The sequence below is a fragment of the Monodelphis domestica genome, chromosome 4, assembly GCF_027887165.1.
Source record: "Monodelphis domestica isolate mMonDom1 chromosome 4, mMonDom1.pri, whole genome shotgun sequence".
Taxonomy (NCBI): Eukaryota; Metazoa; Chordata; class Mammalia; order Didelphimorphia; family Didelphidae; genus Monodelphis; species Monodelphis domestica.
Window position 1 is genome coordinate 404804707 of NC_077230.1, and position 27243 is coordinate 404831949.

The 27243-nt window shown below is 46.4% G+C and overlaps 2 protein-coding genes across 3 annotated transcripts in view; one reads left to right on the top strand and one right to left on the bottom strand.

The window, feature by feature from the left end:
- The window catches only part of DNAJC11 (DnaJ heat shock protein family (Hsp40) member C11), an 82010-nt gene extending 69870 nt beyond the window's left edge, over nt 1–12140 (top strand). The window contains exons 5-16 of one of the 2 annotated variants that reach the window (XM_001365696.4): nt 391–519; nt 2123–2245; nt 3197–3270; nt 4630–4819; nt 6068–6153; nt 6421–6537; nt 7430–7585; nt 8147–8216; nt 9080–9137; nt 9229–9371; nt 9931–10060; nt 10404–12140. In XM_001365696.4, the coding sequence (XP_001365733.1) occupies nt 391–519; nt 2123–2245; nt 3197–3270; nt 4630–4819; nt 6068–6153; nt 6421–6537; nt 7430–7585; nt 8147–8216; nt 9080–9137; nt 9229–9371; nt 9931–10060; nt 10404–10429 (1302 nt within the window). In that variant the 3' untranslated portion in view covers nt 10430–12140. The remainder of the gene's footprint in view (nt 1–390; nt 520–2122; nt 2246–3196; nt 3271–4629; nt 4820–6067; nt 6154–6420; nt 6538–7429; nt 7586–8146; nt 8217–9079; nt 9138–9228; nt 9372–9930; nt 10061–10403) is intronic. The other variant, XM_056795893.1, reaches the window with a different exon arrangement.
- Nucleotides 12141–12185: 45 nt separating this feature from the next.
- Nucleotides 12186–23498, bottom strand: THAP3 (THAP domain containing 3). The gene is made up of 5 exons (XM_001377402.4): nt 23130–23498; nt 16440–16632; nt 15095–15160; nt 13824–13928; nt 12186–13470 (listed from the first exon to the last, which is right to left on the bottom strand). Exons 1-5 carry the CDS (start codon nt 23201–23203, stop codon nt 13180–13182), a joined length of 729 nt encoding a protein of 242 aa, XP_001377439.2. The 5' UTR covers nt 23204–23498; the 3' UTR covers nt 12186–13179.
- Nucleotides 23499–27243: the final 3745 nt, after the last annotated feature.

Here is a 27243-nt window from a genome sequence, read left to right on the forward strand (position 1 = left end):
GTCTTAGAATCAATAATATGTATTGGTTCCAAGACAGAAGAGTGGTAAGGACTAGGCAAAGTTAAGTGACTTGCCCTGGGTCACACAGCTGGGAAGTGTCTGAGGTCAGATTTGAACCTAGGACCTCCCATCTCTAGGCCTGGCTCTCAATCCACTGAGCTACCCAGCTGCCCCCAATGTCTGTGATTCTTGATGATCGGTGGATATCTTGAATTGTGGTTATGAGAAGCTGAGGGCAGGATGGAGCACTCCCCAAGAGCCTCTTGAGATATGTAATTATTAGATGGCTCCTCGAACAAGCGGTGGACCAGCTGACAAAAGCATTGTTGCTTTGCAACTGTGACATAAGACACGTTTGTTTTATTTCACCAACTGTCTTTCCTTTTCCAGGGAACCATCAGCGTGGGAGTAGATGCCACAGACCTTTTTGATCGCTATGATGAGGACTATGAAGACGTCCCTGGAAGTGGCTTCCCTCAGATTGAAATTAACAAAATGCACATTTCCCAGTCCATCGAGGTAAAGCCCAGCACTCCCCTGTGCCCCTGTCTGGAAGGCACCGGAGTCTGGAGGTCTCATAGCACCCAGCAGAGGGAAGGAAGGGTTGTAACGCCTACTCTCTGCCAGGCACTATGCTAAGTGCTTTTTACAAATATCTCATTTGATCCTCACAACAGCCCTGGGAGGTAGATGTTATTGTTTCCCCATTTTACACTTGTGGAAACTAAGGCAGACAGAAATTAAGGGATTTCCCTAAATATTTAAAATTGTATTTGAACTGAGTCTTAATTTTATATTTAAGATGTGTACAAACCAAAAACCCTCTAGTTACAGCTGAACTTTGTGATGGTGATTCAGGCCCTTTACCCAAAACAAATATATGTACCATAGTTTTCCTCTGGACCTGCTGTGTGCCAAGCACTGTACTGGGCACTGAGGATATAAAGACAAGAATGAATCCCATTCTACGGAGGGGGAGTAACATGTTTGCTAATGGTAAGATGTTACAAACATATGCAAATCAAAACAGCAGAAGGCTACTGGACCTGTTGGGCCAGGATTCTCCACTTGTGGCCAATTGCTGGTCATAGTCATAGTGATCCTCATCTTGAAAGCTGAAAAGGCCCAACACACAGGTGGAAGTGACAAGGCCAGACTTTGAAATCACATGCTTTGAGTTCAAAGCCAGCATATCATATTCCCTTGCCTCTCACTAAATGCCACGAGGAGACTTTAAAATGTAATCTAGTGTCTCTTGAATGGGCACTAGCATCTTCTGTTTCTCTCTTCTCTCTCCATTGACTTCTGTCTTGAGGTCAGTATCATTCAGTCCCCTGAGCTATCAATTTAGCTAGGTGAAGAGACAGCATGACTCAGTGGATAAAAGCCTGGCCTATGAATCAGGAAGAGCAGTGTTCAAGTCTTACCTCTCATGCATATTGGCTCGATAACTGGGCAGTCACTGAGCCTCTCTCAGTACCCCAGGCAGCTCTCCAGAACTGCTGATTTCACATTAGTTACTGATCTGCATTAGCACAAGGAGTTTCTATGCTTATAGTTCCCCACTCAGCAAAATCATAGGACAGGACAGAAATACAAGTGGAATCACCATTGTCTGCAGGAAGCCCTACCAGAAAACATCCAGCCATCAGGCACGACTCACCCTGATACCCTAGTAGAGTGAGTCAAATCCTGATTCTGGGTGGTCTCCAATCCTAGAGTCATCCAAAAGCCCCAGGGGCTGGCCTCATCCTGGCCTGGCCTCATCCTGGGCATCCAGTACAGGCTAGAGGAATCACAATTATTGATCCCCTCCCCCAAGGCAATAAAATTAAAATATTGCTGCAGTTTGTTACAATAAGAGCCTAACTCTCAGTGTCGACTTCCCTGTGGCCTTGTCAAGTTGGGGTATAAGAGCATATTTAGAATGTATTAAATTGGTGGCTCCAGGCAGTGTAGTTAGCCAAGTGCTACATCTGAGAAAAGAAAAAAGTGGTCGTGGCAATCCTATATCCCCAATGATCTATAGGGTCATCTTTGGGCTTGACTGTGTTTTTGTGATATGTTCAGGAGCTGCTTATAGCCTTCAATATCTTCAATACCAGCAAATGTTGTTTCCTAGGCACCCTTGACAGCAACAGACACAGCCATCCTCTCTGGAAGCCTCTCAACCCAGAACGGGAATGGAGGAGGTTCCATTAACTTTGCCCTTCGGCGAGTGACCTCTGCAAAGGGATGGGGAGAGGTAAGAGTAGTTGATTGACAGGGCTTTCTTTCTGCCCGTCACATGTTGTTTGCTAGGTCTTGCTCAGAATCTGTTAAGTGGGAATTTTTGTGCAGTAAAAGTTAACCCCAACTAATTTAAGGATTGCTAGATCAGGGTGTATAGCAGATTATAAGCCCCAGAAAGGGGTCTGAAAGAACACAAATACAGCGCAGGCCTACTGGCAGTGCTGAACTGATATCTTAATTGGACAAGAATTTGCTGTTGCATCATTAAAACAGTAGTACCAAGGTCATGGTTTAAAAGCAAACAAAATAAAAAACCAACCTAACCTCTAGAAATACTGAGCTGGGAAATGATGCACATCTTTTTAAGCAAGCACCTATAGACACTAATCTTTTTCCTCATGAAGATCAGGACAAGTGATTACTTGTATCTCCCCAGTTCAGATTGACCAGTCCCTCTGTACTGACCACTCTGGGCAGCAACAGCACCTTGGAAGTCACACAGGTTAGGAACTGAGTGGCAAGAGGCCTCAGTGATGTCCAGAGCAGCCTGTGGGTCTATGCTGTGTTCTTGCCAAACTGAACTGCTGCTGAGCTTTCACTAAACCTCAGCCTCTGAGAAGGGCCTCCTGGCACTGAGGGCTCTGCAGACAGCTGAGGAGGACAGACAGGGTTCGGGCCAGGGGAGCCCATGGCAAGACCAGAGCTGGGGAATGGTGCAGATGGCAGCCTCTGCCTCAGAAGGGAATCTGGGGGCAAGCACCAAAGGCTCTTCTTTGCTTGTTCATCATCAGACCTTGAAGCCTACCTTCTTGATTGAGGCCTCAGAGAAGAACCTGGGGTGAGGTATTGTCTAATGACTGAGGGTGAAAGTCCCTCCAAAACAGGTTAGATATAGTAGACTTTGATGGGAAATGCAAGATGAAAACAGCTCTTTCTAACTTTTTTTTCCTTTCTGTTCAAACAGTTTGAATTTGGAGCTGGAGACCTCCAAGGCCCTTTATTTGGCCTAAAGCTGTTTCGTAACCTTACACCAAGATGGTAAATTTACTGTAATCAGTCACCCCCTTTTTGTTGCCCCTTATGAGTTTAGAATTGATCATAATTTTGCATTGTACCAGGCCTGTAGTAGGTACAATAGACTTTTGCTGAATTGAATTTCAATTTCAATGAATCAGGATCCTGTGTTTCATTTTAGGAGATTTTGTTAACCACAGAATGTGGCTCTCTATTTAAGAGGAACTTTACAGTTGTTTTAGCCACACTTAATTGTCAGCTATATTTATACCAAGGCCATAATAGAGAGGCAGCATTAGGCTATATAAAAAGTGATGATGGACTTGGCACCAGAAGACCTCAATTTGAGTCCTTCCCCTGAAACTAGCCTGCTCAGATGACTTTGCTCAGCAGTAAAATGAGGGTGATGAGCTGGCCCTCTGCAGGCTCTTCCAGCCTCACAATCCATTTCTGATCCTCTGGATACCTGACCAAGCCCCGATCCTCTAATCTTGCGCTGTTACCATTCTCACCTCCAGAACCATAGTTACAAGGTCATATGTGTCTCCATTTTGAAGGTACCTGTGCAAACTCAATTTGAAGAATAGGGTAGAAAACAATACAAAATACTTATATGTGGTACAAAAACAACATAGAAGGAAACTAGCATGGGTTCTCTTTCAGGTACAAATGTGTGGGTTTTATTTATTTCAAGAGAAAATTCCTCACAGACAGTATTCTTATTCCCCTTTTTAAACAGAAGATTTTTCAAAACTTAGAGAGATGCGAGAAAGAGAGGGGAAGGAAGACACAAAAAGGAGGGGGGGGAGAAATATGCAGGAAGAAGGGGAGGAGGAGAGAGAATTAGAGAGACAGAAAGACAAGAGATGGAAAGAAGCCTAAAGAGAGAAGAGGAGGGAGGAAGGAAAGATGGAAAGGGACAGGAAGAGAAGCATATAGAGAAAGGGACAGAGGGAAAGAGAGAATGGGGAGAAATAGAAACAGAATAGAGGGAGACAAGAGAGTATGTGTTTGGACACTTGGCTATAAGTTTACAAGCTTTGTGTTCCTGTTTTGATGGCATGAAATACCCCTCTGTAGCCAGAAGGTGGCACAAGTTTCCTCTTTTAAAACTCTTAAGTTGCAAAGAAATATCAAAGGAAATTGGAGCATTGGTGCCTCTTGTCAGTGACTGATCAATGTAGCCTAAGGCAGTGCCTACTAGGCCTAGAGTCTGAGTTGTGTGGCTACAGACCAGAATTGACAAAGAATGGGCCCTGCAGGGATTGCCTCCCCTCCTCCAGTCCTATGATGAAGGAAGGATTGGTCAGTTCTGTAATCACTGGGAAGATAGGGCAGCAGTTAGATACAGTAGCTGACCTCCTCCTGTCACTTCTTCTCCAGCTTTATTACGACCAATTGTGCTCTGCAGTTTTCATCCCGGGGAATCCGGCCTGGCCTGACCACTGTGTTGGCAAGGAACTTGGATAAGAACACCATGGGCTACTTGCAGTGGCGATGGGGCATCCAGTCAGCCATGAACACCAGCATCGTTCGGGACACAAAGACCAGCCACTTCACTGTGGCCTTTCAGGTACTCTGCAAGGAAGGACTTGCTGGGCAGGGAACCAAGTAGCTCCCCGAAGCACGTCATCATGTGCTCCAGTAGGAGGCACTGTGCCCTTTCTTGTCCTCTATACCTAGCGGAGAGGATGTGATCTAGCTAGGCAGGTCCTGTCTGGCCAGCCGTGGACACTCTGTACTTCTAGAGTGGCTTGTTTGGAGGATAGTCATTCTTGGTTTCCAATGGTGAATGGAATAATATTCCCCCAAAGTGGAATGCTACTTAATATCTGTATGCAATGCTTTGGAAGAGCCCATATTCTGATAAAAAACTTTATGGTTTGGGAAACTTAGCTTTTCGGCAGCCCAGAGATGGGGGTGCAGGCCAGATTGGCTAAACAATCCCAAGGGGGCACATTGCTGAGAGGGCTCAGAGCAGCAAGAGGGCACTCACCTTTTTCAGAATAACAGTACAACTAGTGATTGATGTATCTGTAGCTTTCCACATGACAGCCCAGTGAGAGAGGTAGCATAAGTGTTATCTCCATTTTACAGATGAGGAAGCTAAGTCTCAGAGAAGGAAGGTGACTTCCCCGTGGTCACATACCTTGTAAGTGTCAGAGCTGGGATTTGAACCAGGTCTCCTGTCTCCAGGTCCAGTGCTCATTTTATTAGAGTGCACTGCTAGAATTTTTATCCTAGAGGGCATTAATCTTGGCAGCTGTTATAGCTTCAGTATTTTGGGGACCCCAAAATACTTTGATTCAAAACATTCTGACTTGCCCATTTGTGGGCCAGGGGCCCTGGGGAATATTATAGATAAAGTAGAGCTTTTGTCATGGGGGACTCACAGTCTAGTAAGGGGTTAAAACACCAATAACATTAACATCATATTTTTGATATTACACGACAAATACACCAGAGGAGGTCCAAAGGCTGTGTAAGGCCTTAGAAGGAAAGGATTGCCCATTATTGGGGTTGGGTTCATGGGGGAGGTAATACTTGAATTAGATTTGAAAGGATCCCTAGAAATTCAGTGGGAAAAGAAGGGGGAAAAAAACAAAACACATTGTCAGCCTGAGGACAGTATGAGCAAAGGTCTGGAGCTGCAGGTGTGCAGGGGGTGGCCAGTGGTCCAGTTTGGTTGAAGTGTGGAGTGCCTGGTGGGGAGGATTATGAGGTAAGGCCAGAGAAATGAAGTGGTGCCACATACCTGGTCTTGCTGAAGGATGGCCCAGATGTCTAAACCAGGCACTTTCCCCACCTTCTTTTTTCAAAGCTTGGTATCCCCCACTCGTTTGCGTTGATCAGCTATCAACATAAATTCCAAGATGATGATCAGACGCGTGTGAAGGGTTCCCTCAAGTAAGTCTTGGCCAGCTCATCGCTGCCTCCAGCAAAGAAGTGGGTTGGTTTAGTGCATTTTTTCTGGTTAAGATGGGCTGGGGTGGGGGCCGTGGCAGATAGGTGTGATGGAGCAGCTGTCATCGGCTCTGTGGTTGTTTATATACCTAGTTATGGGCGGGAGAGAAGGTGGGCCATTGTCTGCTTCCCCCTCCCCATAATGAATGAAGATGAAGTGGCGCTGCGAAGTCTCTCCTAGTCTCATCCTCTCTGGTTTGGCTATTCTAGGACGGGTTTCTTTGGGACAGTGGTAGAATACGGAGCAGAGAGGAAGATTTCTAGGCACAGTATTTTAGGAGCTTCAGTCAGCATCGGCATCCCACAGGGTGTGTCTCTCAAAATCAAGTAAGTGACATCCTGGTCGGGCCTAGACAGCTCGCCCACCTGGGACCAGGACCCAAGGGCTAGCTTTAGGGGGTGGAACTAAAGGAGAGCTATAGAGCAAACAAATGGTGTGTGCGAATTAATGCCGAGGAGAGGGGCACACAGAGCCTTCTTGGAGTCAAGGGTTTCAGCAAGGAAGGCAGGAGACCAACCATCTTCCTGCTGAGTCACAAGGCCCTGGACCTCTTTCACACTGGCTTCCATTCCCAGGCATGAACCCCTTCCCTTGATCCATAAGAAACCTTGTTCGTGTGTACTGGTTATACCACACTGTTAGATTATTCTCTGAAATAAAGGGCATTTATTTCTCTGCTGTCTCTTTTTAACGTGTTTTAGCACTGCAGAAATCTCCTTTCCAACAAAAATTGTCTTTAGCGCAATCGGTTTCCCAGTCCAGGGGCTCTGACTGCCTGACTCACCTTAGGCCCGCAGATGGCGCCAGAGCCCCACAAACGACTCAAGTTACTGCTACTTTTCAGCTCTTGGCACATTTCTCCGAGATGGCAGATAAAGATGAAAATATCTGTCTCTCCACCTCATCTCCTCTCAAGTACTCTCCCTCCCACCTGCTGGGAAGGACACTACTTGAATTGTATTTCCATCCCCCTTTCCCAAAACTGGCCCGCCCTGCATGCATCCTACTGTTTTTTTGAGAAGAGACCAAATCAGTTGCTTTACCCTCCAAACTCACTGGTAGTGATGTCTTTATGGCCATCACATAGCTAACAGGAGGTTTGAGACAGGGTCAGAGGAGCATTTGGCCCCCAAGTAAACTCATCCTCTGTGACTTGAATTCACCTGTTTATCCAGACCCCTTTCTGGGAAACTGAGTCTTTTTCTTCTTCTTTTGTAGACTCAATAGGGCTAGCCAGACTTATTTCTTCCCTATTCACTTGACGGATCAGCTCCTTCCCAGTGCTATATTCTATGCCACCGTGGGACCTCTGGTTGTCTACTTTGCCATGCACCGACTAGTCATCAAACCATACCTCAGGGCACAGAAAGAAAAGTGAGTTTTTTCCTTTCAACCCTTTTTTCCCCCTCAAGAACAAACTGCATCTATGGGACTATGTGTCCTGAGCTCCCTAAAGGCCTGGGGAATGTGATGAAGAATGGGAAATAGGAGTCAGTTGGTTGGAATCACTCTGACTCAAGGCAGCAGAAGGGCTAGAATGCCACATTTGATGGGGTGAAAGGGACCCACAAACTCTGCTGGGGGAAGGGGTAGTGGAGATGGTAAGGAATAACTCCGATGACAACAGTGCAATCAAGTTAACAGCTTTCCCAGTGCATTGAATTATATCATCTAATTTTCCTCTTTGCTGTGATTTCGTCTTTCTGCCTTGTTGAGAGTTTGCTGTCAGAAGAGAGTTCAGGGTGCATCATGAAGTAGTTGGATGGGCTTCCCAGCTCTTCCTCACAGAAGGGCATGATGCTTCCATGTTAGCCCCATGACAAGTCCCAGAGCTGCAGTCACTCCATCTTACAAAGGGTCTGATGGGGGCTGACTATTAAACGTTCCTGTAGTAGGTTACCCAACTAACATGTGGCTTGTGTTTTCTTTTGTAAGAGAACTAGAGAAACAGAGGGAGAGCACCGCCACCGACATCCTGCAGAAGAAACAAGAGGCAGAGTCTGCTGTGAGTGCCCCAGGGACATGGCATAAGGCACCATCATGCCCTCATTGTGGGCAGTGGTGGATGCTCTTCCCAGGGGGGCTTTTACAGTCTGATGAGCAGCTTTCCTATCAGGCCATTCCTCCTCCCTATGACCAGGTGGCTGTTCTGGAGCCCCTGCACATCCAGAGCCTTCCCCTCTCCTTTTCTAGAAGACACTTCTTGGGGACCATCGCTGGTGCTGGCTTGTGCTCACTGAGGATATTGTTTTGCTGGCTCTGCTTTCTTTATCCAGCATCACTTTAGTCTCCCTATACTTCTCTAAATTCCTCATATTCATAATTTCTTCTCTGTGCCCTTTTGTATTAGGAACATCACTATTGTGTGGTTGATGAGCCTTGGAACAATAGATAGAGAGCCAGGCCCAGATATGGAAGGACCTGGGTTCAAATCTGGCCTCAGCCACTCCCTAGCTATGACCCTGGGCAAGTCACAACCCCTGTTGCCTAGCCCTTGACACTCTTCTGCCTTGGGACTGCTATGTGTATCAAATCCAAGACAGGAGGTATGGGTTAAAAAACACAGTGTGGATGAATGGATGGTGATTTTAAAAGTGGGGCACACTGGTCCTCTCCCCTCAGGAGCTCGGTATGATTCTTTCACTAGAGAGGCTGGCCCCCTGAGCCAGTCATCTCAAGCCCCCACACCTGGCCTCATCCTCAGCTGACCTTGGTGACATTTGGTCAGAAGAGCTCTCCAGCTCCTTCCCTGTTCAGGACCCCCAGAGCTGACTGCCGAGGACACCGTCCCCAACCCATTTTCATAGCTTTGTATTTTGGTTTCCTCTCCTCTGTGGGACTACGTCTAGCATCTTGGTTCATTGGCAGGTTCGGCTGATGCAGGAATCCGTTCGCAGAATAATCGAAGCTGAAGAGTCCAGAATGGGTAAAGGCCCCCGTCAGCTTTCTCGGGTCTCCAGGGGAGAGGGCGGGCTCCAGGGCCACTTCTTTGGTCTGTAACTGCATGCGCTCCCCAGGACTGATCATCCTGAACGCCTGGTATGGCAAGTTTGTCAATGACAAGAGCAGGAAGAATGAGAAGGCCAAAGTGATCGATGTGACCGTCCCCCTACAGTGCCTGGTAAAGGACTCCAAGCTCATCCTCACAGAGGCCTCCAAGGTACTGGCTTCCTGGCGCCTCACAGCCAGAGTCCAGGTGGGAGGGAGGGATCAGGGCAGAGATGGGCTGAGCACTGGCCATCCTATGGCATCTCCTACCCTGACCCTTCCCCTCCTTCTTCCAGACCCTGTTCCAGGACTGCTACTTGCCCTTCAGCAACCCCTAGCAGGCTGCACGTACAGTAAACCATTCTACAGCTTTGCTAGCATCATTATCTTCAGCCTCCCGACCCACAGGGCTTCCCTGGGGAATGACCCGAGCCTCTGCTTTTTCTTTTGTTTTGGGTTTTCCACTTGGCAGAGATGCTGCTTTAAAGACACAGCTTTGTAGAGTGAGAAGAGAAGGGCTTGCATTGAGGTTGGAAACCTCGGTCTGAAGGACTGCTGGTTGGGTTTTCTAGAGGACAGTCTCCCAGGGATACTCGTCACCTCCCTTATGTGCCAGGGCTCAAATGTCAGCTTCTAGACTGACCCTTTAGGGCCATCTGCAGCTCATTATAAAACCTCCCAAGCCAGCAGGCCTGACCAGGGGTGTCTTCCTGTACTTTCTCTCCCCCCAGGCTGGACTCCCTGGGTTTTATGACCCCTGCGTGGGTGAAGAGAAGAGCCTCAAAGTGCTTTACCAGTTTCGAGGTGTGCTGCATCAAGTGATGGTGACTGACGGAGAGGCCCTCCGGATACCAAAGCAATGTAAGTCACACAGCTCAGCCTGCCCCGACCACCTCGCCCCCAGGAGCAGCTGTGTGGGCACAGCGAGCCTCAGTCATCCGTCCTACAAGTGCCCACACAGATACCCAGAGCTTAGGGCTGGCAAGCCAGGTTCTTGCCCTTCAGATGGATGATGATTGGGCTAAAACTCATCATCTGAAGCCCTAAGGACCCGCATTGTAGTGAACCCCATGTAAAGGCCCAAACAATAGCCTTCCCCTGCCTGCCAAGCGAAGAAAGGCCTGGCAAGACCCAGAGCTGAGCAGGATGTCACAGAAATAGAAACATTTTCTTATCAACCCTAAGCCTGTCTTTCCTCCTACAGCTCACAGGATTGATACAGATGGATAAATCTTGTGGGAAAACAAGGGGTCAGTACCCGAGTCAAGACGCTGCAAAACCTCTTTTCCTGGGAGTCTGCAAGTTTGAAAACACATGAAACAGAAACCTCCAGATGTTTTTATTTTGTATTATTCCCGTAGAAGGTCATTTACCAATTATGGGAAGGGGCACATGAACACGCCAGCTTTCACAGGTACTGTAGTACTTTGGCAATACTGCCCTCCCCTAGAACTGCAGAGCTGACTGATGGCTGTTTCCTCAAGGAGCCTGGGGGCCCAGATTGTGGCCCTGCTGGGAAAAGGGCCACAGGGGGCCCAGAGCCCTGAGGCCTTCTGTCATATCCTCCAGCATCTGAGCTGACAGTGACCCATCCATCCCAAATGGTTCTTTCATGAGGTATCTACGGAACATCATGCCCTCCCCCTTAGTTCTGGGGACTTCCCGCAAACCAAGTGGAGCCATGGTGTGGCCCCCATGACCGAGAGACTGGGCGTCCTCCCCATCCGAGCTTCCTCCCACCAACATCCTTGTCTTGTGATGATTTACTGAAAAGTAGATTTGGAGACCTTCTGAATTTACCAAATGCTTGTTACTTGAGAACAATGTATCTGGAAGCTATCTCTGCCTCTCCACTGCTTTATTTGTCTTTATAATTACCACTAAAACTGCCGAGGCCCAGGATTCAGCTTTCTCATTTGTTTCCTTCCTCCTGTGTGACCAGCATCTTTGTAAACATTACCTGCCTCCTACACACAATGCATGGAAACCACGGCTCTTTCCCATGTTTTCACCTAATCTGGCTGAGAACTAGGATCGCTGCCATTCACTGCACAGTCAGGATGAGGAGCAGGCTGCAGGGAGAAAGGGCCTTGATGGGGGGGAGGGGAATCCAGCCAAAGTTCCAGAGAGGTGCCAAATAGAGGGAGGCTTCTTATAGGAGATGAGCAGTGTAGGAATCCTTCCAGGATCCTCCCAAACCTCCAGCAGGTGGCCCAGGGGCATCTCCCCAAGAGGAAGCTGCCCTGTGGCCGATGGGGATGTCTAGAGGGCATGACCTCCCCAGGAAGGCCTAGCTATCTAAGGGATGGAGGTGGCCCTTTCACTCTCAGTGGTATCATTCTACTCTAGAAAGGCCCCTTTCTTAACCTGCCTTTTCTGTGAATGCAAAAGATGTCAGGAACCCAGGATACACTTGAATAGTCTTCCAAGCTACCTGTAGTAAACAATCTAACTGGCGAGGGGGCCTGTGGTCTTGGTCATGGCCTGGGCCTTGTTCCTTGACTCCTCCGAGGGTTGTGACCCTTTTCCTGAGTGTGCAATCACGTGAGCAGGGGTTTGATACGCAGTGGCTCAGACAGCTAAGGCCAGAGAGCCACAAGTACTCAACCTTCTGTCCTCCCATAGCTATCGGAATCAAGCTCTCCATGCCTGAGCTTTGGGATCAGAGTAATCAGTCATAATCCTTCCCTCCAATTTTTAAAAAATAGTTCAGGTTGTATAATTCTGTGACATTTGTGCCCATTTTTACAAAGTTTCCCAGACCTGATGCTAAGAATACAAATTGTGCAATAAACTTTGCTGAATGACTCTGACCTAGAGTGGCCTGTTGTCCCCTTTGCTGCAGATGGTTCTTTTGGGTATCAATTTTCTTCAATTTGTTTGAAGCTGGTTGTACAGAAGGCACTGTATTGTCAATAATAAACCCTTTCTGAAAGCTGGAGCCAGGACTGGTTTTTTAAAACACAACCAAGAAAAGGGGCAGCAATTTTATGGAAAGCTGCTTCAAGATTTATTCCATCCACTACCACATAAGCTCAGTAAGCACAGATCTTGTGCCTCCTTCTGCCTAACACAAGGCTATATTGCACATCAAGGTACCGATGTTTATGCAAACCATAGTATGTATGGACAGCAAGGGGGTGTCAGTGTTCGAGATGACACTGATGGGATGAAGTCTGAAGTGGGGTAGTCCACAATGGTGGCATTTTTTAATAAAGAAAAAATATTTTTCTCAAAGATATCTGCCCTGTCCACTGCTTTACAAGGTATAAAGTGAAACTGTTTCTTGGAGTCTTTTTCTGTGTCCACAATAGCCTGGATTGAGCAAAGAAACTCAAAACTAGTGATTCCTATTTATTTAGCAAAGGATGGAAATTTGCAGTGTTTGTGGAAAGCAGAGCTTATACTCTCAGACTAGGAAGGGACAGGAAGCACACTGAATCTGGGGCCAATCTCTAACACTTTACAGTAGGGCACTGGTAAGCCAAACTGGACAGACCCTCACAGGTGCAGGTTTTGCTAGCAGGAGTGACTTCATAGAGGATTGGCCTAGCCGAGATGGGGAGGTCCTGGGGTCAAATTTGACAGGCATTTCCTAGCTATGTGATCCCAGGCAACTCACTTAACCCCCATTGCCTAGCCCTTACCACTCTTCTGCCTTGGAACCACAGAGCATCAACTCTAAGACAGAAGGTAAAGATTTGAAAAAATAAAATGGAGTATCAAGAAAGCAAACATTGGAATGGAATGATGCTCATCTCTGTTTTCTGTTTGAGGCTCCTGCCTTCCCTGGGCACTGAGTTTTTTCCCTCCTCTGATGTTATGCCCCAACACTCCTTTCCTCTGCCACATCCTGAGTGCTGGTCTTTTCAAAGTGTTGAGAGCAACATGCCAGCAACGGGACCCACAGCAGGGCTCTGAAAGAAGTGAGTGAGCAAGCAGGGGCTGCCATCTCTTTCTGAGGAGGGAGCTCTGCTGCCTCAGGCCACTGGCGGCTCCTCTCCACTCGGAAGGGCTTTCTGTCGCCTCTTTTCCTCTTGGAGAGCCTGAAGGCGGCTGGACATCCTTCTCATTGCCACCCTCTGCAGCTTTAGCCTCTTGCGTAGCCTTTCATTTTCCTTCAGGGTGAGCACAAGTTTTTTTTTTAAAGCATCTAAGTCCAGGAGAGCATAGCTGTGATCGGATTCCGGAAGGGAAGGGGAACCTTTCTGCCCTGTGGGACAAGTGGGCAGGAGGTGGGACTCGGCTTCTTCTGTCCTGTAGGAGGAGACCTAGGAACAAAGAGATGAAGGATGAGGTAGAAAGGGAAGAAATCCCATTCTGTGCTTCCCTGGGGTAAATTTGCCCTTTCTTGGTTCTAGGAAGAAGCCGTTACTTATGGGATCCCCAGCAGGTGCTGGGGCATCTGCTATTTATGCCGAAAATAATAAACATGGCATCGTCACGGGCAAACCCATCCGAAACTTAGCCCTTCTGAAGAGGGTGTTCTGAGGACACATGCTCTGTTCCTTTTGGCTTCTGTGTTAGCAAGAAACATTTCTACTGTATCATCGCTTGTAAAGAGAATGAACAGCTAAGTATGCCCTCTATTTTCAACCAGAGGACCCACAACCCACTGTCCTACCTCTTTTTCAGAAGCCTCAGCATCTGGGGATAACTGGTGCTTGTCAAGTGGAATTTCCATCTTTCTTCCTGGGGTATATTCTCTAGCCCCTGCACCAGAGAAGTCCTAAAAAGCAGCGAGCAAGAATCAGAATAGAGCCCTTCCTGCCCCCCATTAAGCAGCCCCTTATTGCTCCCACACAATGGCACCACCCCAAAATGAACCCCTTCATACGGGGCTTTTCTCAGGGGGTTATGAAAACCAGTTGGGTAGAGGTATGTTTTCATAACGTGACTTACAACAAACACTTTCTATAAAAAACAAATACAAAAGTTTGAAGCAAATCCAACTTTTAACCCATTAAGAATGTCGGATTAGGGGGTAGCTGGGTAGCTCAGTGGATTGAGAGCCAAGCCTAGAATCAGGAGGTCCTAGGTTCAAATCTGACCTCAGACACTTCCCAGCTGTGTGACCCTGGGCACGTCACTTGACCCCCATTGCCCAGCTCTTACCACTCTTCTGCCTTGGAACCAATACCCAGTATTGATTCCAAGATGGAAGGTGAGGGTTAAAAAAAAAAGAATGTTGGAGAAGAAAAAAGTGTCATTGTGACTTTAAAGCCACCGCCTTAAGCTGAGAGGGAGAGGTGGTGAGATGCGGGTACAGAATGGGGAATCCACTTGTTCTAGGTGGCCCGTTGTTGGCTTGTTTTGCTTTTCTTTGCTACAAGGCACAGATCTAGCAACAGGGGAGGAAGAGAGGGGCTATCAGTGGGAAAAGAAGGGTGTAAAAATCATTGATAAAATATTTGGTTTTTTTAAAAGAAGTATGAAAAATGTCTATCTTCCACCCTCCTTTGTGATATCTTTAGTCATTTGGAAGTTCTTGCTTAATGAAAGTAGCCCTTTCCTTAAGAAAATCTCTAAGACTGCGCAGCTGCTGCCCAGCCCACCCTACGGCCACCTCAAGAGCCCACTAGCATTCATTACGAGCTTCCAACGTGCCCACGGGGGTTACACAGGAGGAGAAAATTAATCCCTGCCTCAACACGCATATTCTAAAGGGACACAAGATGTAAATAAGTAAGCACGAACAAGGTAGCTGCAGAGCAGATGGAAGGTGTCCTTCCGACAAGGAGACTTGATCTAAATCTCGTAGGAGGCCAGGAAGTCTGCGACATGGGGATGAGGAGGACAGGGACTGTCCCATCTGGTGGGGCATCTCGCCTGGGAAGCTGCAAGGGGGCTGCGCCGGCTCACTAAATCCACACAGGCTACGGTGCCAAGACTTACCTTCCCCAGCTGCTGCGCCTGGGCATCGCTCCTCTCTGCGGCAGGGTCCGTGTTCTCCCTAACCAGCTGCAGAGGGGACACAACACAGGGAGAGTGGCGGTCACAGGGTCTATCTTTCCCTCAACCCCCTCCCCCTGTCCCAGGAGGAACCCCCCTCTCCACTGACATGTTCTAAAGGATCTGACCAAGGTACAACCAAAGCAGGGCTGGTCCTTGCACGCTGTTACGTTTGGTGGGAGCGCTAGCACCATCCTCCAAAATAAAGGGCATTGAGGTATATATTATCACCTTCCCTGTAACAGCGGAGCAACTAAATATTCACCTGATCGGTCTTGAAAATGTTATCCATTAGAAGATGAAGCAGTGAGAGGAACTGTTATTCTGTACCCGAGTCTCACCACACAGTTTACTAACAGAAATGATGGGAAGTAGGGCCAGCTGGGCAGCTCAATGGCTAGAGAGCCAGACCTGGACTCAGGAGAAGCTGAGTTCAAATCTGGCCTCAGACACTTCCCAGCTGTGTGACCCTGGACAAGTTCCTTAACCCCCACTGTCTAGCCCTGACTGTGCTTCTGCCTTGGAACCAATACACAGCATTGACTCTAAGCCAGAAGGGAAGGATTTAAGAAAAGAGAAATGGGAAATGCTCAGATTAAATTTCAGAGACCTAGCTGTGAATTTTTGAAACATTTCTTGAGGCAGTGTATGTTTTTAGAACAGAAAGCCCTTGGGGTAGCAGATTCTCTCTGTCTAATGCATGGCATGAAGCGGGGTACAGGGGAAACCTTGGCATCTGAACTCCACTCACAAAGGTTTGGAGATGCTGAGCTGTTGGAGCTTCTACAACAGGCATCTTTAGTGTAAAGGGAGCTTCTTAGCCTACTTGGGAAAGAAGCTCACATTGGATAGCTTCAGCTCACATCCGCAGACAGTTTTAAGGCTTAGATAGTTAAGGAACATTTCGAGAGAGCCCTCACTACAAATAATTCTAATTTCCTTGTTCAAAAAAAGGCTTTAAAATCTTACATGTTACCCAATGCTGTATTTCCCATCAGCTGTGCTACTGTCTATGCCAACAAGTGATTAACTGCCTTTCTTTAGAAATAGGTCATAGCTTTTTTTCTGTGAAGTTGCTCTCCCCCAACCCCTGCCTCTCCACACACACATCCCCGCTGCTCAACAGAGGCAAATAATGGCGCGTTCTCACTGGCTCCATAGACTGCAGGAGCAACACGCCTTGTGCCTCTGGCCTCACCGTGAAGGAAATAAATCTGCCTGGTTGACCTCCCCCGCCCCCCCAGCAAGAAGAGCATCCCCAAGCTGAAGCCCAAGGCAGGCTCACTACCTGTGCCGTCTCCTGGAAAGCAAACACTGTGGGCACAGCGTTCTGCTTCAGGTTCTTTCGGTTGCCGAAGGCGCTGAAGCAATCGGGCTTGAAGTGCTCCGAGCAGATGACTGTGTGCTGCTTGGGCTTGAAGTTGCCTCGGCCAATGTTCAGCACCCATTCCTTCAGCAGCTCCGGCCGGCTGAACGGGAACCTAAGCAGGGAAGAAATGGATGTTCCGAAAGGGCCAAGCCTCAGAAGGTAAGAGGGCTTCTGAGAGGAAAGCCCGATGCTCTCCATAGGCTTATTTACCGTTGAAATTTTAATTTTAAATTTTAAAAAATTTAAGGTTTATTTACTGTTGAAAGTTTAAGCCATATACAATTTTCTCAAGGCAACATTTTGGAGGCATCCTAAATAATCGACCCAAAACACCAGGTGTGGCCTAAGAACCCAAGCAGCCAGCTGTTCTGAACCTATGGGTGCTGGGAAAGTCTCCAAGAAGGCATAAAAATACATATTCCCCAAGTCTCCAACGGCCCATGGCACTTCTCAAGCTAAGAGAATCCATGGATGCCAGGGCAAGGACAAGGAGACCCAAGAGCACTTCTTGGATCACAACTGGAGAGCTGGAAAGAGCCTCGGAGAACATCTCCTCTGGCCCCCTCATTTTACAGATGAAGATCATTCTAAGAACCACAGATGTGTGGTCATTTTTTTCACAAGTAATAAATTTAGTTTATCTGCATTAAAAGGCTACGATTTCCTTCATGAGTTTTTTTTATATGTGTGATACTTATCTTCTGGCCCAGCATGAGCAGTTTGGAAATGTCTATTGCATGAAGGTGCTGCTATAAACTATATTAGACCATTTACGGCCTCAAAGAGGGGAGGAAAAGGAAGAAAGGAGAAAATCTGCATCCTAAAATTTCTGAAAGCAATCTCCGGAAAATGCTTCTACATGGAACTGAAAAAATAAATTTTAAAATGTATACACATGATGAATGCTGACAAGAAGCAGCAAGTCCTGAGGTGTGAGAGGGGAAAGGGGATGGAAACAAGAATTGTCGGGAGTTAGGCCTGGTGGCAGAGGATGACTTCAGGTTCACACACCCAAGGGACATACAAGTAAGAAACAGAAGTTTGGAGGAGGGATAGGTTCAGAAAGAAACAAAATGTTTCCAGCATTCCCAGCTGTGTGGCCCTGGGCAAGTCATTTAACCCCATTGCCTAGCCCTTGCCACTCTTCTGCCTTGGAACCAATACACAGAACTGATTCCAAGATGGAAGGTCAGGGTTTAAAAAAAAATGTTTCCAACATGGACATTCTGAGTTCCACCCAAAGGCTACTCCAGCTGAGGTTAGTGACACACTAGAGTTCCAGAGAGGGCTCCATGCTTGAGCCCAGAGGAACTATTGCTATCACCAAGGAAGAGAGGACAGAGAATGAGGGAAACAAGGACCTGGGACAAAACCCAGGAGCATACTTCTACAGAAAGTGGGAGGAACAGAATGAACCAGAGAAGAGGTACCAATAGGCAAAAGAAGCAAGAGAAAACAGTCACAGAAGCCAAGACAGGAAAGTCTTCGAGGAGGACCAATGGGTTGAAAGCTCCAGAGAGGTCAAGAAATTAAGTGAAGACTGAAGGAGAGGCATTTAGCAGACTCCTAAGAGGACCTGTCTTCCCACTCCTCTGCAGAAGAAGGTCCCCAACAATTACAATGTTTTCACCATGCTGATTAGTTTTGTTGAGGGCGGTTTCTCTTCATTTTTTTTTTCTTTTTAAAAATACTCTTTCTGGGGGCAGCTCTGTAGCTCAGTGGATTGAGAGCTAGGCCTAGAGACAAGAGATCCTGGGTTCCAATGTGGCCCCAGACACTTCCTAGCTATGTGGCCCTGAGCAACTCACTTCACTCCCATTGCCTAGCCCTTACCACTCTTGTGCCTTTGAACCAATAATGACTTTAAGACAGAAGGGAAGGCTTTAAACAAATAAACAAACAAGCAAAAATACTCTTTCTAATAAAGATTAGCTGCTAGCAGTGGTGGGAAGGACGAAAAAGGGCAATATATGTAATGTAAAAACAAAAGATAGCAATAAAAATGTACCTTAAAAATGGATCATGGGTAACCTGAGAATTCTTTCAGTCAAGTAGTGGGGTTGGGAGCCAGATTACAAGGGCCTGAGGAGTGAGTGAAAGGCCAAAAAGTGAAGGCAGCAATTGAGCTCCTAGCTTTTTCCAGGATTTTTGCCATGAAAGGGAAAAGAAATATTAGCTGATTGCATAAGTGAAGGATTTTAAAGGACAAAAAAGACCTGGATATTTGTAAGTAGAAAAGGAGAGAGAAGATAAGGAGAGACTAAGATAAGAGAAACAGAGGCCAAAAAGGACGCCATCATCAGAGCACAAGTAGAAGGGTTGGCTTTGGCAAGAAGGTCAGAGACTAGAACCAAAAAAGGAAGGAGGAGTCAGGGAGCTGGTTCCTATTGTCTTAGGAAAGACAGGGGAGCATTCGGGGACTTTCTCCAGAAATGCCAAGTCCTACATGAGGAGGAATGAAGAGGGCCTGGAGTGTGGGAGTAACCCACAGGTGGGGTTTGGTAAAGTTTGTCATAACACAAGAAAAAGGTTCAAGGATGGCTAAATAGGACATTGTGGTCAAATAAGGGAATTGCAGTTTTGGACTGTGGGGGCAGAACACTTTTAAGTCATGGATCAAGGATGTGTCCATACAAGTTTGCATCTGAGATAAAGTGACATTGGAGGCATTATATATACATCTATTTATATTAGTATATTATATATTATTATATGTTTTTCTCTCCCGCCTTCGGGAAGCCCATCATCCAGAGAAGGGATGCAGGAATGCAATGTTTTTTGTTGTTGTTTTTCAGGAGGGCCACGTTTTCGCCAGCCCAAGATGGGAAGAGTAGGGAGTGGCCATAGGATCTAGGAAAGTCACCAGGCACAATGGCACACAAGGACCAAGATTGGAAGGCATGGGGATTATGGGAAAGGAAACGGTGGCGCCAGAGGGGATTCTGCCCTAGCACCATTTTTTACACACAAAAGAATTTCAGGTTTAATGTTTTCAAGAGAAAAACTGCACGGTGCGGTATATGGACAGAATTCTGGGTCACACTCCATTCCTCTCACCCCCTCAATAACAAGCCTTCCTTTCCTGACCGCGGACCTCGCCCCCTAGCCGCCGCCCCCCCCCCATACACACACACACACACACACACACACACACGCACATACACATATGCTGGGCTTATTCTTGCCTCATCTCTGCCTTTTTCCATATTATCCCCCACCCCCACCCCCACCCCCCAATAAAGACCCTGCAACACCCTTTAAATGCCCTCGAAACCCTCCCTGCCTACTCCGAAATCTCCCCAAACACGCTTTCCTGAGCACCTCTTAGCTGAGCTAGAGCTAGCTCTAGCGTCCACCACAGGGCAGATGGGTGGTGTTTCGTACACGCAAATCCCACTACCAGCGCCAACCCATCACGCGAGAGTCTGCACATTCGGAGGCATCTGGCGCATGCGTACTTCCAAGATTCTGGTTTCAGTGGTTTTGTCTTGCCAGGACTCATTTTTCCCAAATGGAGAAGCAAGAAGCTGTCCTGGCTAAGCTCCAAGAGGCTCTTGACCTCTTTTGGATCACTGACCCCTTTGACGGTCTGGTGGGAACAAAATGATGTTTTCTCGGAATATTTTGGTTTTCCTTTTCATTCATAATTTAAGAAAATGCTGAGGGTAATAAAAATAAAGGTGCGTTTTTTATTTTCCCATTCCAAGTTCTAAGACGCCCAGTTTTCTATGTTAAATCCAATTCCAGAAGACCCAAGATGAAGGATACTACCCACTTCCACTTATAGAATTGATGGACTTAAGAGGGCAGCCACAAAAGGCACACAAAAGCCAGCGGATGACACAGAAAAAGATTAGAAACTCGGAAATGCACACAAACCAAAATTCACTACTGTAAACACCCCATAAAAGAAAAAAATTCAAACTTCTCTGGTACGATGCGAGGTCCAAAAAAATTTTGGAGGATTTTCAAGATCCTGGGGATGCTGTGCCCTCAACCCTTGCGATGTATATATATGTGTGCATATTGAATACACATGTATGTCTGAATATATATTTGTGACACATGTGTATGTTTGTATGCATATCTGCATGTATGTGTATTTTCATTTATTAAAATTTAAATATTTTATTTAAATGTATATAAATATTTTATTAGTATTTTCAAAGGCTTTTTTGCAGGGCCAATGGGAGAATGTGTTTTGTTCGACTACACACAATAGTAATGGGTTTTGTTTTTCTTGCTTTCTCAATAGAGTTCTGGTATGCAAGGTGAGAAGGAGCAAACGTAGTCTTGAAAATTAAAAGAATAAATTGAATTTTTTAAAAAGATCTGGTCTAAGCTCTCTACAGAGGAATAGAACTTACAGAGCTTGAACCACAGGACCTGGCATTTAATTACATTCCTGGGGCATATTATTCACTAATTATTATAATATGTGTTATGCGTGATGTCCCTCATCTCCTCACCCAGATTGTAAACCCCTAGAAGGCAAGGCTTCCATCCCCCACTTCTTTCATAGCCCTAATAAGACTTGGTTGGGCATAATGCCAGGCCTGGGGCTGAAAACAATGGCTTCAAATAATTACTTACAGGATTTAGGGCAAGGGGATCACCTAGCACAATCTCTCATTTTATATGTGAAGAAAATGAGTCCCAGAGAAAGGAAGAGTTAGGGCGCAGGTAGGTGGCACAGTGAATAGAGCACCAGGCCTGGAAATGGGAGATCCTGAATTCAAATCTACCCTCAGACACTTCCTAGTTATGTGATCTTGGGCAAGTCACTTAATCCCAATTGCCTAGACTTTATCAATCAGCCTTGGAAATGATACTTAGTATCAATTCTAGGATAGAGAGTAAGAGTTTAAAAAAATAATAAATGTGACAAATATAGAGAAGCACTGAAAAATATGAACAGGAAAACAATATATACAAAGTCTATGACAATGTAAATGGAAGAATCACCACCATGAAACAATCACAACTGAATATTATGAAATTACAAAGAGCAAGTTTGGAGTTAAAAAAGAGATGCAAATTGGAAAATGAGGGGATGCCCTTCAATTGGGGAATGGCTGAACAAATTGTGGTCCATGTTGGTGATGGAATACTATTGTGCTCAAAGGAATAATAAAGTGGAGGAATTCCACGGAGACTGGAACAACCTCCAGGAAGTGATGCAGAGCGAAAAGAGCAGAACCAGGAGAACATTGTACACAGAGACTGATACACTGTGGTACAAGAGAACGTAATGAACTTCTCCATTAGTGTCAATACAACGTCCCTGAACATTCTGCAGGGATCCAGGAGAAAAAAACACTATCCACAAGCAAAGGACAAAGGGCGGGAGTAAAAATACTGAAGATAAGCAACTGCTTGACTACAGGGGTGGAAGGGACATGAATGAGGAGAGACTCTAAATGAACACCCTAATACAAATACAAACAACATGGAAATGGATTTGAATCAAGGACACATGTGATACCCAGTGGAATTGTGCGTTGGCTAGGGGAGGGGCGGTGGGAAGGGGGGGAGGAAAAGAAAAGGATCTTTGTTTCCAAGGAATACTGTTTGAAAATGACCAAATAAAATAATGTTTAAATTGAAAAAAAAAAGAGATGCAAAATGATACCCCTTTCATTCTCCCTCTTTGCAGAGGCCTATGGGTATGGAACATTACAGAGAAGGGCAGGTTTTAATGTATCAATGCTGATTATTTTTCTTTTCAAAAACATTCTCTGTTAATAATACATGTATAACCCAGACCAAATTGCTTACCATCTCCTAGAGTGGGGAGGAAAGGAAAGGAGACAATTTGAATCTTAAAATTTCAGAAAATGTATGTGGAAAACTGTTATTACATGAAATTGGCAAAATAAGAGATCTTTTAAAAAATACAGACACATGAAAAATATTCCAAAGAAGATACACAGGGAAATGTAGGTGATGTAAAAAAACAAAAGGTAAAAAATATTTCTTAAAAGATGCAATGGAGGTAAAATCAACAAGCTTTGGCAGCTGAATGAATGAGAGGGGAGGGAGAAAGAGTTCAGAATTACTGTGAGATTGTGAATCTAGAACACTTAGCAGAAACTGGGGAATTGGGCAGAGACAGAGCTACAGAGGCAAAGGCAGAGAGACAGACAGAAGCGAAGAGACAGACTCAAAGAGAGACAGAGACAAAGGCAAAGAGAGAGACGGGGCAGAGAGACAGAGAGACCGACCCAAGAAGAGACAAGAGACAGAGAAACCTAGAAGAGACAGAAACAGACAAGCGACAGATACAGACCCCGCCCCCTAGGCCCCGCCCACTCCCCGCCTGTGCTCCTAAAGGCTTGATGGGCGGGGCCTGAGGCCGGGAGGGTGAGGCCCGGGACTGAGAGAGCGCGTGCCCGCATGTGCGCGCGCCCCTGGGAGTATGCAAGTTCAAACAGGCGCATGCGTGCAGGCCGTACGCCTCCGTGTATGTGTGTTTCTCGGGGTGTGTGTAGGTCTGGGTCTGCGTGTGCGTCTGCCAGGTCGGCCCGGCCTGGCTCCCAAGGAGGGGGAGAGGGAGGCTGTCCAAGGCCCCCACCCCTTCCCCCGCGTCCCGCCCCGCCCCCGCCTCACCGGTGGAAGGTGAGCTGCTTCCTGCGGCTGCTGTAGCGGTTGCAGCACTGCCGGGCGGCGCACGACTTGGGCATCTCCCGCCGCCGCCGCCTCCTCTTCCCTCCCACGGCTGCCGGCTGCCCTCAACAAAGATGGCGGCGGCGGGGACGGCAGAGGTGGGGGGCGGAGAGCGCGCGGCCTCGGCGGGGGAGGGGGAAAGAGCAGAACGCGCGTAGCCTCCTGGGGGAGGCGGGAGCCCTGGGGCGTTCGCGGCTGCCTCGTTAGCCGGGGGCGGGGCGGTGGCCGGACCTTAATCGGTTCGGGCTGCGTCCTCCACCTGCCTTGCACAGACCAACTGGACCCCACCTGGAGGGTGGGCCCTGAGCCCTGGCAGAGCCGGGACCGTCCCCCCAGTTTGCTCACCCTTCAGTGCCTCTACTTTTCCTGGTTCCTAATCACTTTTTTGTGGGAAAATCATCTTCCTCTCCTTTTCCTCCCCTTCTTCGTCCCCCCTCTCTCTTTTCTCACTCTTCTCCTTTTCCTTCTCGCGTCCAGCCGCTTTCTGAATCTTTTTAAGCAAATTCTATTTCCCACCCTCCAACCAGCCATAATTGCAAATTCTCCTGATTGCAAGCTCAGAGTCGTTTTTTAATATTTGCGAACCAATAACATTTGCATCCAACCTCGTTTACTTTGGGGTTCTAGAAGGAAACAGGATTCGAATATGAAGTCCTGAGTCAAGCCCTATCTCAGCAGCTTACCCACCCTGCCCCGGAGGTGCCTTTGCCAAGAAGCCACTCTTTGGGGCAGCTGAGTGATTCTGAGGATTGAGAGCCAGGCCTAGAGAAAGGAGGTCCTGGGTTCAAATATGACCTCAGGCACTTCCTTAACTGTGTGACCCTGGGCAAGTCACTTAACCCCATTGCCTAGCCCTTACCTCTCTTCTACCCTGGAACCAATACACAGTATTGATTTGAAGATGGAAAATAAAGGTTTAAAAAAATTAAAATAAAGCTCTTCTCTGGACCTGAGTTTCCTCCTACTGTAAAATGAGAGGGTTGGATTCAGTGGTCTCAAGGGTCCCTTTCAGCTCTGAATCTGTGATCATAGGAATTCAGGCTCGCAGACATTTACTAAGCAGCTTTCCTGTAAGAGACAGAATGTATTTAGAGCTGCATAAAGTAAATGGTAGGAGATAGGATGATCTGAGAAGCACCTAAATGGTGCAGCACTGGGAGTCCTAGAGGACCAGAGTTCAAAATAGGCTTCAGACACTAATTTTGTGACCCTAAGCAAGTCACTTAATCCTGTTTGCCAAAGACTCCTCATGTAAATATAAAAGAAAAATGGTACTCATGACCATATACTTTGATCTCCAGAGCAAGAACTGTTTTCCTTTGTTTTTTTCATTTTGTTTTTTTGCCTTTCTCTGTAACCCCAGAGCTTACTTAAGAGCCTGGCCAATAATCTAATCGCTATTTAACCATTGTTTGTTGACTGACTGAATGGGTATAATTTTCCAATTATTCTTCCAACTTGCAGAACAAAATTAATTTACTACTTTGCATTTATTGTTCTACTTTCTGCTTTAAATGGGGTAGTCAGTCTAGGTTTAATTTAGATATTAAGCTTCTGTTTTAACCAGAGAGAGATGTAGAAAGAAATGGCAAACCACTCCAGGATCTGCCAAGAAAACCCCCAAATGGGGTCTACACAACTAATCAACAAAACAACTGGGTCATCTGAGCAGAAGGGCTAACTCTGAAACAGATGACAGGAGTCTGTTGAGTACGACACGGGTGAGGATCTTTCCAGCAGTGGAGAGTAGTGAGATGCCTCTGTAGTTGTCACAGGCTACTCATGTGCCTTTGTTCATGTATAGGGCTAGGATGGAGGCATATCTGAGTTCTGGGGGCATGTCTTCCTCTTCCCATATGCTGGTCAGCACTATGTGGAATGCCTGAAGCACCTTTCCATTTAAGGCCTTGTACATCTCCATTTACACTACTTCCCTTATCTCAGATCTCATCAAGCTCCCAAGAATTTAATTATCATCTCTATGGGGACAATTCTCAAATCTACCTTTCCTGCCCCAACCTCTCAGCTGCTCTCCAATCTTGCATCTCCAAATACCTTTCAGGTATCTCAAACTGGATGTCCAGGAGACATCCTGGATTTAACACATCCAAAACAGAACTTCTTAGCTTTCTTCCTAAACCTTCCCTCCCCTCCTCTATTGTTATAAAAGGCAACACCATCTTCCCAGGCTCCCAACATAGGAGTCATCCTGAATTCTTCATTCTCTCTCCTCCCTCCCCCAATATCCAGGCTGTCCATTTTAGCCCTCTGACCCCTCCACCATTCTTTTGCAGACCCTCATCACCTTATACCTGGATTATTGCAAGAGCTGCCAGTTGGTCTAACTGCCTCAAGTCCCTTCCTAATCCAATCCATCTCCCATTTGGCCACTAAAGTGATTTTTCTGATATAGGACTCCAAGTATGTCAACCCACCACCCCTCTCTAAACTCCCTTGGCTCCGTGTGGCATCCAGGAGCAAATACTGAATGCTCCGTTTGGCATTTAAAGTCCCTCCTAAACTTTCTACCTTTCCAGGCTCCTTTCTTCTTACCCCAAAAACATGATCCACTGACATTTCCCTCCTGGCTGTATTCCATCTCTGACTCTGGGCTTTTTTTCCAGTTGTGCCCCAAGCCTGGAAGGCTCTTCTTCCTCATCTCAGCCTACCTGCTTCCATGGCTTCTTCCCTTTAGTCCCAAATAAATCTCATCAAATCTAGGATCTTCCCTCTGCTATTTATTGACTATTTTTCCTGTGTATTGCCTGTTGATAGGCATAAGCTTGTTATCTCTCCCGTTAGGCTGTGAACTCCTTGAGTGCAGGGATTGTCTTTTACATACTCTAGTATCTCCAGCCTTAAACCCATCATAAGCACTTAATCAACGGTCAAGGATGGGTTGGTTGGTTGGTTGGTTGGTTGGTTGGTTGATAGAGCTGAATTTGGAATTACAGGATCAAGATTCAAATCCTGTATCTTGTGTGATCTTGGACAAGTGACTTCTGTTGGACTCAGGTTTTCTCTCCTATAATGGGAGATCATGATAAATTTAAAGCTGGAAGGGACCTTAGAAGCTATCTAATCCAAATCCCTCATTTGATAGGTAAGAGAACAAAATACAAACTATTATATACCTGCTATGTGTCAGGCACTATGCTAAAGGTTTTGCAAATATCTCATCTGATCAACACAATTATTGTGGGTGCTGAATCCGCATTTTACAATTGAGGAAACTGAGGCAGATATTAAGTGACTTGCCCAGGGTCACACAACTAGTAAGTGACTGAGACTGGATTTGGAGTCTTTCTGATTCTAGGTCCAGTGCTCTGTCGTCCTCTGTGCTTCCTAGATGCCTCATAAGTTTACAGAGGAGTAAACTCAGGCTCAGAAAAGCATAAGGTTCTTCTCAGCTCTGATCCTTTAAAGTTTACCAACTCCCATTTTTTATAAAATAAGAGTTTTGATCCACTTTCTTGGGGGAAGAGGGAACATCTATTAAGTGAGATTTTTAAATTCAAATACAAGAAAGGGTCAAAGCTGCTTTAATCCCTTGATTAAAGAAATTCTGGAAGCTTCTTACATGGACATAGTTTGGGGCTACAATCACAATGAACCCAGGGAGCACTTATTCAATACTGAATATGGGGAAAGCACTGGGATAGTCCTGGGGATGCAAAGACCAAAAAATCTAAAATCAGTCCCCTGCCCTCAAGGAGCTTGTTCATCTCCCTCTTATTTTCTAACCTTCAGTATCTATGCCAAAGAGATACTCTCCCAGACTGTGAACCAGGACTTGCTTTGACAGGTAATGAGTGACTTTTAAAGTATTTATTAGGGCAGCTAGGTGGCTCAGTGGATAGAGCACCAGGCCACTTTCTTAGCTATGTGACCTTGGGTAAGTCACTTAGCCCTCTTTGCCTAGTCTTTGCCACTCTTCTGCCTTTGAACTGATATCAAGACAGAAGGTAAATTAATAAAAAACAAAGTATTGGTCCCTTATTAGATTCCCCAGGACCATTCTCAAGACTCACCTTCCTCTTGCTAGGGTGCCCACTCA

Bases quoted from the DNA above. Each gene is read 5' to 3' on its own strand.
- THAP3 (XM_001377402.4), bottom strand. From the start codon at position 23,203: ATGCCCAAGTCGTGCGCCGCCCGGCAGTGCTGCAACCGCTACAGCAGC. The intron at 15,161-16,439 runs GTAGTGAGCCTG...TCCCCTCTGCAG, and splicing joins CTTTCCAGGAGACGGCACAG to CTGGTTAGGGAGAACACGGA. The intron at 13,929-15,094 runs GTAAGTCTTGGC...GCTGCTTTTTAG, and splicing joins AGGCGCAGCAGCTGGGGAAG to GACTTCTCTGGTGCAGGGGC.